This window comes from Drosophila tropicalis, unplaced genomic scaffold, assembly GCF_018151085.1.
Source record: "Drosophila tropicalis isolate 14030-0801.00 unplaced genomic scaffold, ASM1815108v1 contig_47, whole genome shotgun sequence".
NCBI lineage: Eukaryota > Metazoa > Arthropoda > Insecta > Diptera > Drosophilidae > Drosophila > Drosophila tropicalis.
The window spans coordinates 305,626-326,341 of NW_027172936.1; the positions used below are offsets into that span (position 1 = coordinate 305,626).

At 35.7% G+C, this 20,716-nt stretch overlaps 1 protein-coding gene across 1 annotated transcript in view; it reads left to right on the forward strand.

The window, feature by feature from the left end:
* Scp1 (Sarcoplasmic calcium-binding protein 1) overlaps positions 1-20,716 on the forward strand; it is a 107,233-nt gene that overhangs the window by 51,622 nt on the left and 34,895 nt on the right. Inside the window, exon 4 of the mRNA XM_068287338.1 lies at positions 19,511-19,591. Within this exon, the coding sequence (XP_068143439.1) occupies positions 19,511-19,591 (81 nt within the window). The remainder of the gene's footprint in view (positions 1-19,510; positions 19,592-20,716) is intronic.

The following is a 20,716-nucleotide window of genomic DNA, read 5'->3' on the forward strand; positions in this document are numbered from 1 at the left end:
TATCATATAGCTCCCATAGGAACGATCGGTCGAAAACAGTGACTTTTGTAAATAACTTCATTACTTTTAGCGCGATTGCTTTCGAATTAAACATTTGTTAGTTTAATATATCTGTCAATGACTGTGCCGAATTTGATAAAGATCGGGTGACTATATCATATCATTGATTTGCACAGACGGACGGACGGACGGACATGCTGATCAAGAATATACATATATACTTTATGGGGTCGGAAATGTCTCCTTCTGTGCGTTACAAACATCTGACCACTTTTATAATACCCTCTGCAAGCGTATAATAATAGGAAAACTAGGAACAATCGGTGGAAAACAGTGACTATGATCAATATCTTCATTAGTTCCTATGATTGTAGGCCATTCTTTCGCAAACATAAGCCTTTTTATATAAAACGTTCTTCCACATTGATGGCTAATAGGTAAGGAAAGAGTTACCAAAAAAGTTGCAAAGGAAGTTAGCCCCGGCCCTCTGGTTTTGTAAAGATATGTCTGTCTTTTTAATTCTCTTTACATGCTTGCAAGTTTATGTTAACTTGCTCACTCTAAAAAGGAAACAAGCACTAGTGAAAGGCATTTTAAGTCCGATATGCCGGAGAAAATTAATAATAGTGGGCCAAATTTGGTTGATAGTCAAAAAATTAAGAAAGCCAAACGTTTTATTTTTAATTTGGCCGACAACACCTCCAGGCGTAAGCTATAGCGTCTGCATTCTTTGGACAGACGACCAACACCGATTGCTTGATAACATTGACTAAATTTATAAAGCTCAAATTCGTTGTAAAAGCTGTCTAAAGCTGAGACAACACAAAACCATTATGGCATCGGAAAAATGTACAAACAATAAACATCTGCGCATACTAAACAAGTCTACATACCAAATTTGGTGGCATTGTCCTTGTTAGCCTCCGCGAAAATCTATTTTACCAAAATAATAAATGCATGCACACTACATGGGGCTACATATCCAAATTGATTACCCTAGCTTTTATAATCTCTGAAACCAATTAATATTTATTGTTTTCTCTCAATTTTTAATTGTGCTTAGTTTGTTTACGCTTTCGCTGGTGTTGTTTGCTTGACACGTTTGTGTTTTATTTCCATAATTCGCCAAATTAATCAGTTTAAACAGTTTTTTCTTTTTCGGGATTAGTGTTTGGTGCATTTAATTTTTTTATTTTTCTCTCCCGTCATTGCTTCTGCAGTTGCTCCCCTCATCGCCCCCATCATACCATCAGTGCTAGTGGTTTTGTTGTTCTCTCTGCTTTGTGCTTGTGCTCAGCTTCTCTCAATTTTGTAAGGCCGCCTCTCAAAGCTCGGCTTATAACTGTTCTTGCACTCTCTGTTGTGCTGTGCACTCTAGCTGTCTCTTTGTTTTATTTGTAATTATTGATTACACAGACGCTTTGATTCAAACTTATAATTTGTTTATTGGTCACTTGAATGTACTTCTGGTTCCAAAGCCAGACTAAGACTAAAGCTACTCCAGAGATCGGAGACTTACTCCTCAAGAGGGCTGATCTACGTCTATTGATCGTACTGTGGACGATCTTGAGAGTATGTCACTCTTCCGGTGAAGTCAGCAGAAATGGGTTGGTTACAAAGGTGCATAGGAAGGTGCTTATGTTATGTGATAGGAAGTTAATATTGGGTCAAGCGACAAATTGCTTATTCTAGGTATAGGAAGTCAATAATGGAACAAGTGGATAGTGTGGATTAATATGGATCACAATGTACTTCCTAAAGTTATGGGATTTGTGTGTTGTCAACGTGGCTTTTAATGAGAAGAGGTATACTACCCGGAACTCATTCAGCAGTTTCTGGTATTGCGTCTCGTCTTGCTGCATCATAGTTGGTCGCTGTGCAGGGCATGGTTCTACTTGTTCTGTAGGAGTCGGCGTATCGTGGAGAAACGCGTGGGCTTACTCCTTCCTGCTTAAAAATTGACGTCCCGGAGATCTCTTATCTCCTCCGTTCGGTATCTTAGTAGAGCCGACAAGTGCATGGACAGCTGATGACACCTTTTAGCTCGTTGATGTTTCCTTGTAAGTTTAGAGGTTACTTCATCTAATTTGCGTTCTACTAGTAACGCTTTATTGAGAAGAACGATTAGAGAAACATTTTTTATACCCTTGCAAAAAGGGTATATTAATTTTGGTCAGAAGTGTGCATTCATTGAACGAAGCATCTCCGACCATACAAAGTATAAATATTCTTGATCAGCACGACGAGACGAGTTCAAATAGCCATGTAAACTCCTCCTAGACCGTAAGAGCTACAGAGCTAAAATTTTGCACGTAGGCTTGTGTATACTGCAGGGGTTGTATATCTCGGATTCAGCCGGATCGGACCACTATATCATATAGCTCCCATACAAACCCCAAAGTCACGAACAGTGACTTTTCTCAATAACTTCGTTATTTTTTGTGCTTTTACGGTGAAATTTAATATTTGAGAGTTTATTACACCTATTAACTACTGATCAAATTTGATCAAGATCGGATGACTATATCATATAGCTCCCATAGGAACGATCGGTCGAAAACAGTGACTTTTGTAAATAACTTCGTTACTTTTAACGCGATTGCTTTCAAATTAAACATTTGTTAGTTTAGTATATCTGTTAATGACTGTGCCAAGTTTGATCAAGATCGGGTGACTACATCATATAGCTCCCATAGGAACGATCGGTCGAAAACAGTGACTTTGATCAATATCTTCGTTATTTCCTATGATTGTAGGCCATTCTTTCGCAAACATAAGCCTTTTTAGATAAAACGTTCTTCCACATTGATGGCTAATAGGTAAGGAAAGAGTTACCAAAAAAGTTGCAAGGGTATACAAATTTTGACACGGTCAAAGTTAGCCCCGGCCCTCTGGTTATTCTTGCATCAGCGACATTTTATTTTTATTTCATGTTAAATATATTTTACATTATTATAAAGCACAACAGCAAATATAGGATAGTTCTGATTTCGTATATTTCGTATTTCTGATGATCTAACAGCCAGGCAAAGAATACAACTGTTGCAGTTTGGGGAGAGTTACAGGTAACAGCCGGTGCAGCAGAAGGTTTGCTCCAGTTTAGGTGTAATAAATATATCCGACATTTTTATACCCTTGCAAAAAGGGTATATTAATTTTGGTCAGAATTGTGCAACGCATAGAACGAAGCATCTCCGACCATACAAAGTATATATATTCTTGATCAGCACGACGAGACGAGTTCAAATAGCCATGTCCGTCCGTCCGTCTGGATCAACGCAAACTCCTCCTAGACCGTAAGAGCTACAGAGCTGAAATTTCGCATGTAGGCTTGTATATACTGCAGGGATTGTATATCTCGGATTCAGCCGGATCGGACCAATATATCATATATATATATCAATAACTTCACAGATATATCAATAATAGCACAGAAAATAGTGCTATTGTCGTGAAACTTAATATTAGAGATTATTTATTACGCCTATAAACTACTGTGCCAAATTTGATCAAGATCGGATGACTATATCATATATCTCCCATAGGAACGATCGGTCGAAAACAGTGTTTTTTGTAAATAACTTCGTTACTTTAAACGCAATTGCTTTCAAATTAAACATTTGTTAGTTTAACATATCTGTTAATGACTGTGATGAATTTGATAAAGATCGGGTGACTATATCATATAGCTCCCATAGGAACGATCGGTGGAAAACAGTGACTATGATCAATATCTTCGTTATTTCCTATGATTGTAGGCCATTCTTTCGCAAACATAAACCTTTTTAGATAAATAGTTCTTCCACATTGATGGCTAATAGGTAAGGAAAGAGTTAACAAAAAAGTTGCAAGGGTATACAAACTTTGACGCGGTCGAAGTTAGCCCCGGCCCTCTGGTTTTTTTTTAATTATGAAGGCGGAAATGGCATGACAAAAATGTTAAATAATCATAATAAATGGGAATTATGTACCGCAACTAAAAACACGATCTTCATTCCTTGAATTCAAAATATGAACTGATTTTATTTACAAAAGTGTTGTGTATATAAATGAACTCTTAGACTTTAGGAGGCGACAACTGTTCTTAAAAATGCTTCTTCTAATGTTTATATTTCATGCTCAGCTACTTGATACCGTGCCGCAGTTACAATCTTAAGTGTTTTTCACAGAGTGTGGATGCATGTTTTGTTTGGAATTAAGCAATAATTGTCAAATGAATGTTTTATGACTTATTTTTGTTTTTATGTTTTCGTTTCTTTGTTCAATCTGATTTGGTGAAGCTATTTCAAATGAACACGATGTTTATTCTTAAACATTCTGCAAGGGCCGCCAAATGTCACGTTTTGTTTTTTTATTTTTATAGTTGGTTGTCTTATTCAATTTTATATTAATATTGTCATTAGTCAGATAACTGTTGTTAAAGAAGCATGACCCTAGCAAATAATGTTATGTTGCGCTATAACTGACTTCCTATTCTGTTGTATTGTTTACCAAATTGGTTTACTAATATCGCCCAATGCTTAACAATTTTTGTTTCGGTATATCTACCCACTCCTGATGTAAAATACTGTATTGTCTTCTAGCCTTTTTATATGGTGGAAACTCTAAAGACCAACTACTTCTACCTCTCAGCTTAAGAGCAATGTGCCTTTCGCTCCACTGTTTTGATGTTTCCTTGATGGCTGAAATTTAAGCGGTTTTACTGTTTAAATGTTGTCTCTTTATGAACATTTTGCAATATCTGCCTTTTATGTACTACAGACTCAGACAATTTGTTATCGAATCTATTTTGACATAATTTTTTAGATGATAATTATTTAATTTAACCATTGCCATCTGAAGATTTTCATTTTGTATATATAGACTGGGATTTATACTTTTTCTTCCAAGATTTTACTTAACCTCCAAACCTCCATAAACTTATTTTTTTTTTTTTACTTTCAAAAAGTATTTCTTTCACCTCAGCCATTATCTTACCTCTTAGGTGAGGTCCTGCCGGAGGATACTGATTGTGCCGTTACACAAGTATTAACTCTCTCCTGTTTTTCCTTAAAATGGAGTAAGATTTAGCATCCCTTACTGCACAGTGAACAGACCATTTCATTAGTGCATTCTTTATTGCTTGAATGGTTCAAGCATCTTATGCAAAGCTGTATTTTTTGGCCATTTCAAACCTTTCCATAGGTGTTACTTATAAGCCTTAACCGACATTTTTTGTAACGATTTTTTCTTTTTGCTCTTTGCTCATGGCACTTAGCGAACAATATCTTTGCCCCAAGTATTTCTTGACATCAGATAACAATCGTATCTGCCTTCTTTTTCCAATTTGACACTCATATAATTGTAGAGTCTCTCTTTCAAATTCCCTTAGTAGTATTAGTACAAATATCCGTCAACTTCATCGCACAAGTTGGTTTTAATTTTAATTAAGTGCACTCACTCATGTCAATCACTCCCTTTACACTTTTTGCGGATTCATTGTTGATCATCGGTAAGTCAACGATCCGATTTAATTGTTCGGAAAATATCCTCCGATTATTTTCATACCGCTTGGTTATCAGATCCAAAGCGGCACTACAATTGTCAGCTGAACCTGACAATAGATAAGCCACCTTACTTTGCCTTTTAACGCAGATTTAAATAATTGAACTTAAGAAACTTAAATCTTCTCTTTTTTCAATTAATTCCGTAAATAATTCCACAAATAGGTCCCATTTTCTAGCCTCTCCAGAAAATGTGGATACCTGAATCTTTGGCAACACCGGTAATTCGCTTCTCACGGTTACATTCTTACTCTTACAATTTTTCCTATTGTTTATTTTCATTGCTAACACTGATAGTGAATTTCGGATATCGAATTCTAAATTATCCACAGCATTCTTAAGTCTTGCATCATTTGTCAATACCTGGCACGTCTGAACTTTCTCCCATAAATAATTGATCTTATTAACATATACTATGCATGTCTCATTGCCTGTTGAATTGTCTATAGTGGGTAAATCTTTGACTACTCTATCCAAAATTCCTGGAGCTGTTGGGCTCTCTCCAAAAATATCTCCTGGTTAACATTAGCGTGTTCATTACTAGAGGTCGCATCCCCGCACGACTCTCCTTTGCTATTTTCAAGCATCTCTGTAATGTTCTCCCACCGACTTACTAGTGCCTGGTTATTCTGCCTCTTCTATGGCTATAATTTTGGCAATTATCTTTAACACCCTTTGTGTATTTTATCTCCGAAACAGTGATGATCGAAACCTGGAGCATACTGGAGCAATTTTTTGTGATTAAGTATCCATTGATTCCTTATATCTGTTTCTAGGATCTAGTGCTTGTAACTGCATTACCCTGGTGTGTAACCCTACCTCCTTCTCTAACACTTATTAGTGAACAATATGCAGCCTTATTGTTTGAGTATGTGGTTGGCTCACAATTCAGATATACCTACATTTGATATTTTTATAATCATAATAAAATGAAGTTTTTTTTTTATTGAAATCTCAAACCACATTGTTAGTAAAAGCCTATCAAATAATTAGTAAGTTCGCAAGTTGCACTTTCGCTCTTTGCCGAAATTACTACAGTTGCTCCGCTAGCCAAACTGCCTTTAAAATTGAACGCACGCACTTTTTATATATTACGCAATATTTTGCTTTTATTATACCATACACCCATAGGGTGAAATGGTATATTAAAGTCGCCAAAATGTATGTAACAGGCAGAAGGAAGCTTCTCCGACCCTATAAAGTATATATATTCTTGATCAGGATGAATAGCCGAGTCGATCTAGCCATGTCCGTCTGTCCGTCCGTCCGTCCGTCCGTCCGTCCGTCCGTCCGTCCGTCCGTCCGTCCGTCCGTCCGTCCGTCCGTCCGTATGAACACGCAGATCTCGGAGACTATAAGAGCTAGAGCCACCAAATTTGGTATGTATACTCGTGTATTATGCACGCGTACAGAGTTAATTGGAATTTCGGCCACGCCCCCTTACGCCCCCAGGAATCACATAAAACTATTTTTCTTAAAAAGTATAACAGCTAGAGACATCAAATTTATTTTGTATACCCGTTTAGTTAGCGCGCAAAAACTGATTGTTCAAACTTTTTGCCACGCCCCCTTACGCCCCCAGGAATCACATAAAACTGTTTTTCTTAAAAAGTATAACAGCTAGAGACATCAAATTTGGTATGCAGATTAGCTTGATAGACGCGCAGATATTGGCTATTTAAAAATTTTGCCACGCCCACTTCCGCCCCCCGCAAATTAAACAAAACTGATTTTCTCAAAAACTAACAAAGCTAAAGTCACCAAATTTAGTATGTACACTGGCTTAGTATGCGCGCAGGGTACATCTATTTTCATATTTTGCCACGCCCACTTCCGCCTCCATATTTAAGAAAAAACCGATTTTCTCCTGTAGATTTTTGACTATCGCATTCAAATTCGGCAGACTAATTATTCTTATCTATTTCTACAAAACTACCGAATTTTATTGAAATCGGACTAGAAACATGCAAAATATGCGTATGAACGTATTTTACAAAGCAGTCCACAAGGCCAGAATTGGCCGTTGGCTAGTGGCGGCGCTAGAGTGCTCGTATGTTCGTAGAGTGAGCGAGATAGCACATACTATGAAACATGTAAAAACAATTTAATAGACATACATTTGGTTTTCGAAATTTGAAATATTTGTTTCGCCTGGTGTATGGTATACCCAAGTCGACGAGTCGACTTACTTGCTTCATTTTTTACTCAGTCTCTTTATTTTTATTTTGCTACCTATAGCTGATCTTAGTATTAACACTTGCATAAGAATTCAGCCTTTAAGGAGCTGATTCACTCTCTGAGTATCTTACCACTAGTGGGGGAAAACTACAGAGTTCTTTTTTATCGAAGGACCAAACATGATCTATCCGGGGCGAAAGACCAAAAATTAAGAGGAATTTAGCACTGCAACTAAAAACACGATCTTCATTCCTTGAATTCAAAATATGAACTGAAATTGAAAATTGTTTAAATTTCATGCTCAGCGTCGGATACTTGATACTGCGCCGCTGATACAATCTTAAGTGTTTTCCACAGATTGTGGATGCATGTTTTGTTTGGAATTAAGCAATAATTGTCATATGAACCTTTATGACTTATTTTTGTTCTATGTTTTTCTCTCGTTTTGTATAATTCTTTCTTCAATCTGATTTGGTGAAGCCATTTAAGATGAACACGATGTTTATTCTTAAACATTTTGCAAAGGGCCGCCAAATGCCTCTGCTCGGATAGCGTTGCAAAAATCAGTTTTTTCATGATCGCGTTTATCAATAATGATATATGCAATCGATAGGGAATACTTCAGATATTATGAAACCAAAAAAATTGAAAGCGGTTGAGATTTATGGGTGCTAGAGGCGCCCAAAGTTGAGACATTTTTAGTAAATTTGAAAAAATGATAATTTAAAAAAAATCGCAACTTTAAAACTGAATATTGGGCGATTTCAACAATCGATCTTGGACTTTTTCTGAAAAGTATGTTCTTTATTAATAGCATGTTTCATAAATTTTAATAATTACTTAAATCGTTATATAACTAGACGCGTTTAAAAAATGTACTAAATATTGACATTTTTTACCTTTGGTGGAATACAACTAACAAGTAACCAGACTACATACAATAGGTAGGTGAAATATTAAATATAATATTTATCATATGTATATGGTCCCAATATGCGGAGACCTGCGGCACTGATGCGTAAGCCATAAAACTAAGACAACCTTGCCTAAAAAATGCGCTGCAGGTATAAGGAAGAAGAAGAGCGCATGCATATTTGCCTGTAGCTTCTTTGTATTTAAATGATAACATTGCGTAATGTTGTTTTGCAAATACTACCTGTTTATATATGCCTTTATACAATGTTGAATTGCAAATTACCTGCTTCAAGGCAGGTAAATGTTATTTACGTTGATTAAAAATTTGTTTTAGTTGTAGGTTGGTCGTTTTTATTTCCATTTACCTAATTGGATGTAAATATGAAGTTTTTTACCTAATTTATTAATTTATTAATTAGGTAAAAACGTCATATTTATTAATTTATTAATTTATTAATTTATTAATTAGGTAAAAAACTTCATACTTACATCCAATTAGGTAAATGGAAATAAAAACGACCAACCTACAACTAAAACAAATTTTTAATCAACTTAAATAACAGTTACCTGCCTTGAAGCAGGTAATTTGCAATTCAACATTGTATAAAGGCATATATATAAACAGGTAGTATTTGCAAAGGGCAATACCGATTTTTCGTTCCACCTAGTTAATTCAAGAAATATAACATAAAGGGCTAATTGTTCCTCTCGTTTGCGACAGTTTATTTTTAACTCCGGAAACACCTTAAATTCGGACTGAATAGTATTTGTCAATATAATTCAAGACAGTTTTATTTATTTGTGCCAAAATGTTGTTAAAGAGTGAAAGAATTTTGAAAGTTTTCCACGAGTGTGAAAACCTAAATGATTTTGAAATGGGATTGCTGAAGGAGATGGTCGTTTCATTCGAAAACGCTAGTACGGAGCTTAAGGTAAAAATCAAATATACACAATGTAACTTAAGGCGAAAATGGATCGCAAGCGGCAGAAATCTGGCAAATTTTGTGAAAAAATTAAGTTTGGTTTGAGGAGTATACGACATTCGTAGATTCGGAGCAGGAAGATGTTCAACCATCCAGCCGGCTCACGGAAAGGATTTAATAAAATATCAGTGTTTACCAATTGGAGAGCTATCCGAAGAGGCACAGGAATGTAAAAACATGGACTACAAAAGATTCAGATACACTAATGCTGGCAGCCTCTTCGGACCCACTTTTTGCATCACTGAGACACGTGCGATCACGAAAGAATTTGGAAAATAACATCTATAGTCCCGAAATATTAAGTTTATAAGACATTGATGTAAATATTAAAAATTATTAAAAATTAAAAAAATTAACCTAAAAAAAATGTAAAAATATATATTTTTTACGTTTTGTAATTATGTTAGAAAATTAAAATAAAACATTAAAAATGTTACAAAGTCGTTTAAAATAATGATAAATTCGGTTTGTGATTGAAAAAAACCGGGTTTCGCTCCAGTTTTAAAGAAAAAACATGCTTGGAAATATTTTCTGGTTTTGACCATAAATATTACAGCACCGCGAAAACCCAGCACTTTTGGCAAACATTAATTTTGAAGCTTAAGGTATACTTTATCATAAGATTTTTAAATTTCTAAAATCGCCAAAAGGCCCCACGTCGCGACGTTTTGTTTAAATTGTTAGAAAACCATGCTTTGCCTCCGCTCGCCTCTTCTTAAACTCGTTCGGACTCCGTTCGCATGTTTGATCTGCTTCTGCGGCCACTTGGTGCCTGATCCTTTTCGTCTCTGCAACTACGTTGTTGCTTCGCTGCCAACCTGCTGCCTCTTTGCAACTGTTTCATTGCACTTCTGCTGACTGTAGTAGTATTAGTACAAATATTTTTAAGTGCACTCACTCATGTCAATCACTCCCTTTACACTTTTTGCGGATTCATTGTTGATCATCGGTAAGTCAACGATCCGAAATAATTGTTCGGAAAATATCCTCCGATTATTTTCATACCGCTTGGTTATCAGATCCAAAGCGGCACTATAATTGTCAGCTGAACCTGACAATAGATAAGCCACCTTACTTTGCCTTTTAACGCAGATTTAAATAATTGAACTTAAGAAACTTAAATCTTCTCTTTTTTCAATTAATTCCGTAATTAATTCCACAAACAGGTCCCATTTTCTAGCCTCTCCAGAAAATGTGGATACCTGAATCTTTGGCAACACCGGTAATTCGCTTCTCACGGTTACATTCTTACTCTTACAATTTTTCCTATTGTTTATTTTCATTGCTAACACTGATAGTGAATTACGGATATCGAATTCTAAATTATCCACAGCATTCTTAAGTCTTGCATCATTTGTCAATACCTGGCACGTCTGAACTTTCTCCCATAAATAATTGATCTTATTAACATATACTATGCATGTCTCATTGCCTGTTGAATTGTCTATAGTGGGTAAATCTTTGACTACTCTATCCAAAATTCCTGGAGCTGTTGGGCTCTCTCCAAAAATATCTCCTGGTTAACATTAGCGTGTTCATTACTAGAGGTCGCATCCCCGCACGACTCTCCTTTGCTATTTTCAAACATCTCTGTAATGTTCTCCCACCGACTTACTAGTGCCTGGTTATTCTGCCTCTTCTATGGCTATAATTTTGGCAATTATCTTTAACACCCTTTGTGTATTTTATCTCCGAAACAGTGATGATCGAAACCTGGAGCATACTGGAGCAATTTTTTGTGATTAAGTATCCATTGATTCCTTATATCTGTTTCTAGGATCTAGTGCTTGTAACTGCATTACCCTGGTGTGTAACCCTACCTCCTTCTCTAACACTTATTAGTGAACAATATGCAGCCTTATTGTTTGAGTATGTGGTTGGCTCACAATTCAGATATACCTACATTTGATATTTTTATAATCATAATAAAATGAAGTTTTTTTTTTATTGAAATCTCAAACCACATTGTTAGTAAAAGCCTATCAAATAATTAGTAAGTTCGCAAGTTGCACTTTCGTACATCAACATGCTGATAGAGGCTTATATTTATAATTATTTAATAAGGCAAGTTAAGGCTTGCGCATTTCTGCGGCCCCCTTGCGTTTCTTCGCTCTTTGCCGAAATTACTACAGTTGCTCCGCTAGCCAAACTGCCTTTAAAATTGAACGCACGCACTTTTTATATATTACGCAATATTTTGCTTTTATTTTTTACTCAGTCTCTTTATTTTTATTTTGCTACCTACAGCTGATCTTAGTATTAACACTTGCATAAGAATTCAGCCTTTAAGGAGCTGATTCACTCTCTGAGTATCTTACCACTAGTGGGGGAAAACTACAGAGTTCTTTTTTTATCGAAGGACCAAACATGATCTATCCGGGGCGAAAGACCAAAAATTAAGAGGAATTTAGCACTGCAACTAAAAACACGATCTTCATTCCTTGAATTCAAAATATGAACTGAAATTGAAAATTGTTTAAATTTCATGCTCAGCGTCGGATACTTGATACTGCGCCGCTGATACAATCTTAAGTGTTTTCCACAGATTGTGGATGCATGTTTTGTTTGGAATTAAGCAATAATTGTCATATGAACCTTTATGACTTATTTTTGTTCTATGTTTTTCTCTCGTTTTGTATAATTCTTTCTTCAATCTGATTTGGTGAAGCCATTTAAGATGAACACGATGTTTATTCTTAAACATTTTGCAAAGGGCCGCCAAATGCCTCTGCTCGGATAGCGTTGCAAAAATCAGTTTTATCATGATCGCGTTTATCAATAATGATATATGCAATCGATAGGGAATACTTCAGAGATTATGAATCCAAAAAAATTGAAAGCGGTTGAGATTTATGGGTGCTAGAGGCGCCCAAAGTTGAGACATTTTTAGTAAATTTGAAAAAATGATAATTTAAAAAAAATCGCAACTTTAAAACTGAATATTGGGCGATTTCAACAATCGATCTTGGACTTTTTCTGAAAAGTATGTTCTTTATTAATAGCATGTTTCATAAATTTTAATAATTACTTAAATCGTTATTGAACTAGACGCGTTTAAAAAATGTACTAAATATTGACATTTTTTACCTTTGGTGGAATACAACTAACAAGTAACCAGTAACCAGACTACATACAATAGGTAGGTGAAATATTAAATATAATATTTATCATATGTATATGGTCCCAATATGCGGAGACCTGCGGCAATGATGCGTAAGCCATAAAACTAAGACAACCTTGCCTAAAAAATGCGCTGCAGGTATAAGGAAGAAGAAGAGCGCATGCATATTTGCCTGTAGCTTCTTTGTATTTAAATGATAACATTGCGTAATGTTGTTTTGCAAATACTACCTGTTTATATATGCCTTTATACAATGTTGAATTGCAAATTACCTGCTTCAAGGCAGGTAAATGTTATTTACGTTGATTAAAAATTTGTTTTAGTTGTAGGTTGGTCGTTTTTATTTCCATTTACCTAATTGGATGTACATATGAAGTTTTTTACCTAATTTATTAATTTATTAATTAGGTAAAAACTTCATATTTATTAATTTATTAATTTATTAATTAGGTAAAAAACTTCATACTTACATCCAATTAGGTAAATGGAAATAAAAACGACCAACCTACAACTAAAACAAATTTTTAATCAACTTAAATAACAGTTACCTGCCTTGAAGCAGGTAATTTGCAATTCAACATTGTATAAAGGCATATATATAAACAGGTAGTATTTGCAAAGGGCAATACCGATTTTTCGTTCCACCTAGTTAATTCAAGAAATATAACATAAAGGGCTAATTGTTCCCCTCGTTTGCGACAGTTTATTTTTAACTCCGGAAACACCTTAAATTCGGACTGAATAGTATTTGTCAATATAATTCAAGACAGTTTTATTTATTTGTGCCAAAATGTTGTTAAAGAGTGATTTTGAAATGGGATTGCTGAAGGAGATGGTCGTTTCATTCGAAAACGCTAGTACGGAGCTTAAGGTAAAAATCAAATATACACAATGTAACTTAAGGCGAAAATGGATCGCAAGCGGCAGAAATCTGGCAAATTTTGTGAAAAAATTAAGTTTGGTTTGAGGAGTATACGACATTCGTAGATTCGGAGCAGGAAGATGTTCAACCATCCAGCCGGCTCACGGAAAGGATTTAATAAAATATCAGTGTTTACCAATTGGAGAGCTATCCGAAGAGGCACAGGAATGTAAAAACATGGACTACAAAAGATTCAGATACACTAATGCTGGCAGCCTCTTCGGACCCACTTTTTGCATCACTGAGACACGTGCGATCACGAAAGAATTTGGAAAATAACATCTATAGTCCCGAAATATTAAGTTTATAAGACATTGATGTAAATATTAAAAATTATTAAAAATTAAAAAAATTAACCTAAAAAAAATGGAAAAATATATATTTTTTACGTTTTGTAATTATGTTAGAAAATTAAAATAAAACATTAAAAATGTTACAAAGTCGTTTAAAATAATGATAAATTCGGTTTGTGATTGAAAAAAACCGGGTTTCGCTCCAGTTTTAAAGAAAAAACATGCTTGGAAATATTTTCTGGTTTTGACCTTAAATATTACAGCACCGCGAAAACCCAGCACTTTTGGCAAACATTAATTTTGAAGCTTAAGGTATACTTTATCATAAGATTTTTAAATTTCTAAAATCGCCAAAAGGCCCCACGTCGCGACGTTTTGTTTAAATTGTTAGAAAACCATGCTTTGCCTCCGCTCGCCTCTTCTTAAACTCGTTCGGACTCCGCTCGCATGTTTGATCTGCTTCTGCGGCCACTTGGTGCCTGATCCTTTTCGTCTCTGCAACTACGTTGTTGCTCCGCTGCCTCTTTGCAACTGTTTCATTGCACTTCTGCTGACTGTGTTTTTGCTCGGTCGCTGATCTTTGTTGCCTACTTGCGACTAGACACATTGTTTGCAACGATATCACTAGATATTTTTGTTATACTTTCGATATTACGGCTTCGAAAACGCCAAACACCAAAACATTCCGACTGCCGACTACAGCTGCTCCACTAGCCAAACTGCCTTTAAGATCGTTTAAAACTCTCCCGCCGCCAAAGTTTGTACAGTTGCTCCACCAGCCTATCTGCCTTTAACATCGGTTAAAACTCTCCCGCCGAATTTAAAGAGATAGCTGAAAAAGGCTAAAAGAAGTGACAACGGCCGGTAGTTCTTCAATAGGCATTTTGATGAGTACTTAAAGGATAATGGAATTGTGCGTCAGTTGACGGTTCAATGAATCCCTCAACAGAATGGAGTAGCTGAATGGAGTGTCTGGACGCTTGTCTTCATTCTGGAAGACTGCTATATATAAGGACAATGAGGCTCTGTTGGAAATGAAGACGCTGACCCAGATTGGGGCGGTGTGTGAACAACTGCAAATCGTAAGATATGCGACTGTTGAACGAGATTGGACGTGGAGACGCTTGGACATCTACGAAATTGTTCGGAGACAATTTGAGTGCTCAATCTCTGGCCAAGAATCCTGTGTTTCAGGCTAGATCAAACACATAATCATTAAGTTAAGTTATTGAATTTAATCTAAGGAAGAAATTTTAATTGTCACATAGAATCATATTGAAGAAGAATGTTGAAAATACCATATGTTTCTGTCCCCAAGGAGTTCTATAGTTTCAATAAGTGCAAGCGTTATTCTGAATTTCTTTATATAATGTAACGATACCTGTTCCGCGCAAGCACAAGCATAGAACTTTCCACTTCTCGCCCGACCAATCGTAAGTTGTAGCCGTATCGACATACGGCCGTCCGATGAAGAACCGCGAACTACGAAACGCGCAGACAAATAAGAAAACAATAAGTTAAATTATAATTAACTACAGCTAAATACGAGCTAAATGTGATAGAATAGAGATTTTTAGAAAAGTGAAGCCTTTTTTATCTGATTACGGGGTAAAAAAGATTATAGACAGAGCATAAGACTTAAAAGGGTTCATGTAAAGCATAGTTAGAGATACAGTATTTTAAAGATAGAAGAATTAAAGTTATTCTAGGTATATATAGAGGAGAGAAGGAACATTGATTAAAAAGAAGCCTACTGCAATAGGATGGCAAATCGATATTACGATCCCATTTTAGACCGCGAAGAGGAAAAAACAGAAATTGCTTTTGAACTACATAGTTCAATTTTACTTTGGTTTGTGTCATATTGAGGTGACCATATGCAAAGAAATAGGACGGACTAATGAAGTAACACAAACAGTGACTTTTCTCAATAACTTTGTTATTTTTTAAGCTGTTGTCTTAAAAATTAATATTAATTAGTTTTGTTTGTGTCAAATTTGATGAAAGTGGATAAGGATCTCATACAGCTCCCATTCGAACGATTTGTCGGAAACAGTAACATTTAGCAATAACTTCGTTACTTTTTACGCAATTGTCATAAAAATGTATATTTCGTTGTTGACGGCAAACGGGAAGGAAAGATTAACGAAATACAGACTTACAAGGGCATAATAAACTTCGGCCGCTCCGAACGTAACCCTCTGGTTCTTAAAGCGTTTGAATCAGTTGAATATATGTTAGATCATGTAGTGTAATTATAATAAGAAATCTACATCCTTGGGCTATTTAACGCCTTATGACAGGCACATTAAGAAGTGAAAAACATTCGTTGTAGATAGTTGTCCATTTTTTCAATTTCTTAATTTTTATACCATATACCCATAGGGTGAAATGGTATATTAAAGTCGCCAAAATGTATGTAACAGGAAGAAGGAAGCTTCTCCGACCCTATAAAGTATATATATTCATGATCAGGATCAACATCCGAGTCGATCTAGCCATGTCCGATTTTATCAGAAACTAACAAAGCTAAAGTCACCAAATTTAGTATGTACACTGGCTTAGCCCATATATCGCTATTTCATATTTTGGCCTCCATAATTTAGAAAAAACCGATTTCCTCCTGTAGTTTTTTGACTTTCACAATCAAATTCTGCAGACCAATTAATCTTATCTATTTCTACCAAACTATTTATCGAAATCGGACTAGAAACATGCAAAATATGCGTATGAACGTATTTTACTACGCGATCCACAAGGCCAGAATTGGCCGTTGGCTAGTGGCGGCGCTAAAGTGCTCGTGTGTTTGTAGAGTGAGCGAGATAGCATATGGTATGAGGCATGTAAAAACCAGAGGGCCGGGACTAACTTCGACCGCGTCAAAGTCTGTATACCCTTGCAACTTTTTTGGTAACTCTTTCCTTACCTATTAGCCATCAATGTGGAAGAACGTTTTATCTAAAAGACTTATGTTTGCGAAAGAATGGCCTACAATCATAGGAAATAACGAAGATATTGATCAAAGTCACTGTTTTCCACCGATCGTTCCTATGGAAGCTATATGATATAGTCACCCGATCTTTATCAAATTCGACACAGTCATTAACAGATATATTAAATTAAGAAATGTTTAATTTGAAAACAATCACTTTAAAAGTAACGAAGTTATTTACAAAAGTCACTGTTATCGCCCGATCGTTCCTATGGGAGCTATATGATATAGTCACCCCATCTTGATCAAACTTGGCATAGTCGATTATAAGCGTAATAACCTTAATTAAACCTAATATTAAGTTTCACGATAATAAAATAGAAAATAACAAAGTTATTGAGAAAAGTCACTGTTCGTGACTTTGGGGTTTGTATGGGAGCTATATGATATAGTGGTCCGATCCGGCTGAATCCGAGGTATACAACCCCTGCAGTGTATACAAGCCTACGTGCAAGATTCAAATTCAAAATTCAAATCAGCTCTGTAGCTCTTACGGTCTAGGAGGAGTTTGCGTTGATCCAGACGGACGGACGGACATGGCTAGTTGAACTCGTCTCTTCGTGCTGATCAAGAATATATATACTATGTATGGTCGGAGATGCTTCGTTCTATGCGTTGCACACTTCTGACCAAAATTAATATACCCTTTTTGTAAGGGTATAACAATTTAATAGACATACATTTGGTTTTCGAAATTTGAAATGTTTGTTTAACTTGGTGTATGGTACACTCAAGTCGGCGAGTCGACATACTTAATTTTTACTAAATTTTACATATGCTTTAAGGTGTCCCCTTTTCAGAGTTGCAAACTTGTGATATTGATCAAAACGTACGGATGGACATATGTAAATATCGAGACAAAAATTTGCGACAAAAACGTATCCAAAATTTTATTTTTAGCCAACATGTGTATAAACACCACCAGCATCTCCAACTAAAATATTTAAAATTTTAAAGTATAAAGTCGCCAAAATATATTTAGCAGGCAGAAGGAAACTTTTCCGACCCCATAAAGTACATATATTCTTGATTAGTATTAACAGACGAGTCGATCTAGCCATGCCCGTCTCTGCATCCGTCCGCCCGTTCGAAAATTTCGGAGTCTATAAGAGATAAAGCCACCAAATTTTGTATGAAGGCTCCTGTGGTATGTGGTAAACTGATCGAGTTTATTTTAAATTTTTGCCACGCTCCTTTGCGCCCCGAATTTATCTGAAAGACTATTCTAGCTAGAGACTCCATATACTCCATATTTTATGAAATCAAATTTGGCACACATAAATTTGCTATTAATATCCAGCAACTTACCAAATTTATCCAAATCGAAGTTGGCCGTTGGCTGGTGAGATACTCAGTTATGCTTTTTTATAAATACATAAATGCATTTGTTATTATAAATCAAAAATTTATTTGTTTTACTGGTACATGGTGTTTTTAAGTTGAAGAGACGACTTACTCACTTCATCTTACTTTTATGGAGATATTGGCCTGTCAATAATAACGTAAGCGATACACGACACACTTAACGAATTTAAAAATAATTTTTACAAACGCTCTCCTGGCGCATACATCATTGTCGCAAATTACGCTCGATATATAAAAACTTGTCTAGGCTTCCTAATAAAAAATGTATATATGCGGGAAATGGTATTGAGAGCGAGCAATCCAAAGTGATAGAAGAGAGAAGACAAACACGTAGTGGCCGAACATTCTAGTAGTAGTAGAGCAGAGCCCGGCACTCATATCCCCCGGGGGACGAACACGTTCGAAGTCCTCCTTAGTTTCCCTCAGCATTTTCACGCAAGAAGATCGCAGACGCTTTGTTGAGAGAACACACATGAACAACACATACAACTACATTTTTAGCGCTCTCTTTGTGCCGGGCCCTGTAGTAGAGAGATCAGGGCATAGGATCATTATATAAGTTGAGAGAGAGCTTTTTAAAGAGGCCGTAATTCAGGGGTAGGCATAAAGAGAGCCAGCGCAAGCTGTCAGTGTATGTGTGTGCTTTACACTGCGAAAAATGAAAAGTGATAAAAATATGGCACAATCGATGATCTGCTGCAAGAAAATAAATGAGAAAACAACCCTCAAATCAATTTTTTCATGTGCATTTATCCAACAACGCGACATATGTAGATGCGCTCGCGTCGAAATGCTGCAATAGACTAATTCTGTTTTAACGCTCTCAAGTGTACTTCGTGTTGATTTCGGCATACACACAGATGGTAAAGCGATCATATGCCGAAGTAAAGTGCCTATGGGTGCCTACCCCTGCCGTAATTTATTCGCAAAGAGAGGTCCAGTGTTATTTTTATAAGTATGTTTAAATCTTAACAATATATTGAACTCGATTGTCATCAAACAATTCAAATATTAATGAATTAATAAATATAGTAAAGATCATTAAATCAACGCTACATATTATATGGTTGGATATGCTGTGTCTTTAATTAATTAATACAAAATATGCCCAAATTAATATACCCCTTTTGCAAAGGTGTTAAAAAAGTTATATTTTAAAAATTTGTCTAATTTTAAATCATATTTATTATTTTTACAGGATGGGAAAATTTCAAATCAAGAATTTAAGGACGCTGTGAAAAAAACGTGTGTGGGGAAAAAATATGAAGAATTTCCCCAGGTAAGAAATATCTTAACTTAAAAAATTTTAAAGAGGGTAACAGTAGACGATTAAGAATCAGAAATACAAAAGGGATATTGTTAAATCTAATTAAACAAAAGAACATAAACATAACATGTATATTAGTGGCTGGCTTTTTTTTTACAAGTTTTAGTCTAAAAAATATCAAAGAAGTTAAATTCGGCTATGCCGAAGTTTATATACCCTTGCAGTCCTTGACAATAATAATTTCACATGTTCAAAATTTCTTTTCTGCAACTCAATTCATTAATATACAAACAAAACAATTTTACTCTTCATACTATGTACAATTTGTTCTTCTTCTTCCCTCATTCCCTAAGCAAAGCAACGCACGCATACACATACAGTTTATGTAGCGTTGCGTCTGTGTGTGTATGCATGTGCTCTGTTAACAGATGGTGACGTAGTAGGCAGCAAGCAGAGCTGCCGGCAGCGATTGAACCGATTTATATAGACTGTAACTTGTGTTCTATTTATCCGATCAGGGTCAAATTTTGGGATCTGAGATTTTATATCAAATTCTATTATATTGGTAAATTTCATGGGGATACTCCAATTTTTGCAAAAATTTTTGTTCCAGAGCTATATGATATAGTAGTCCGATCCCAAAGATTTTCATACTTTATCTCACCCGGGTAAAAAAAAAGCTCCCAAAAAAAATTTCATCCCGATAGCTCTTAAGATGGCTGAGTAAAACGCGTACGCACCGACGGACAGACGGACAGACGGACAGACGGACAGACGGACATGGCTATATCGACTTAGCTTCTCATGCTGATCAAGAATATATATACTTTATGGGGTCGGAAACGTCTCCTTCTGTGCGTTACAAACATCTGACCAATTTTATAATACCCTCTGCAAGGGTATAATAATCTCACAAAAATTTAAAACTGGTGGGACAATATTAAGTGCTCGCGGAACATACCGTTGCATATCAGTGTGATGCTTCCAAATAAAGTTATGTAACTCGGGTTGTCTAAAACTTAAAATATATTTGTACCATGCACCAATATTTTATAAAATTTTATACAAACTGCCGAAGACATTTTCATTCTGACTTTCTTGCGAATGATATTTGCCAAGTCAGTGACGACCCTAGCG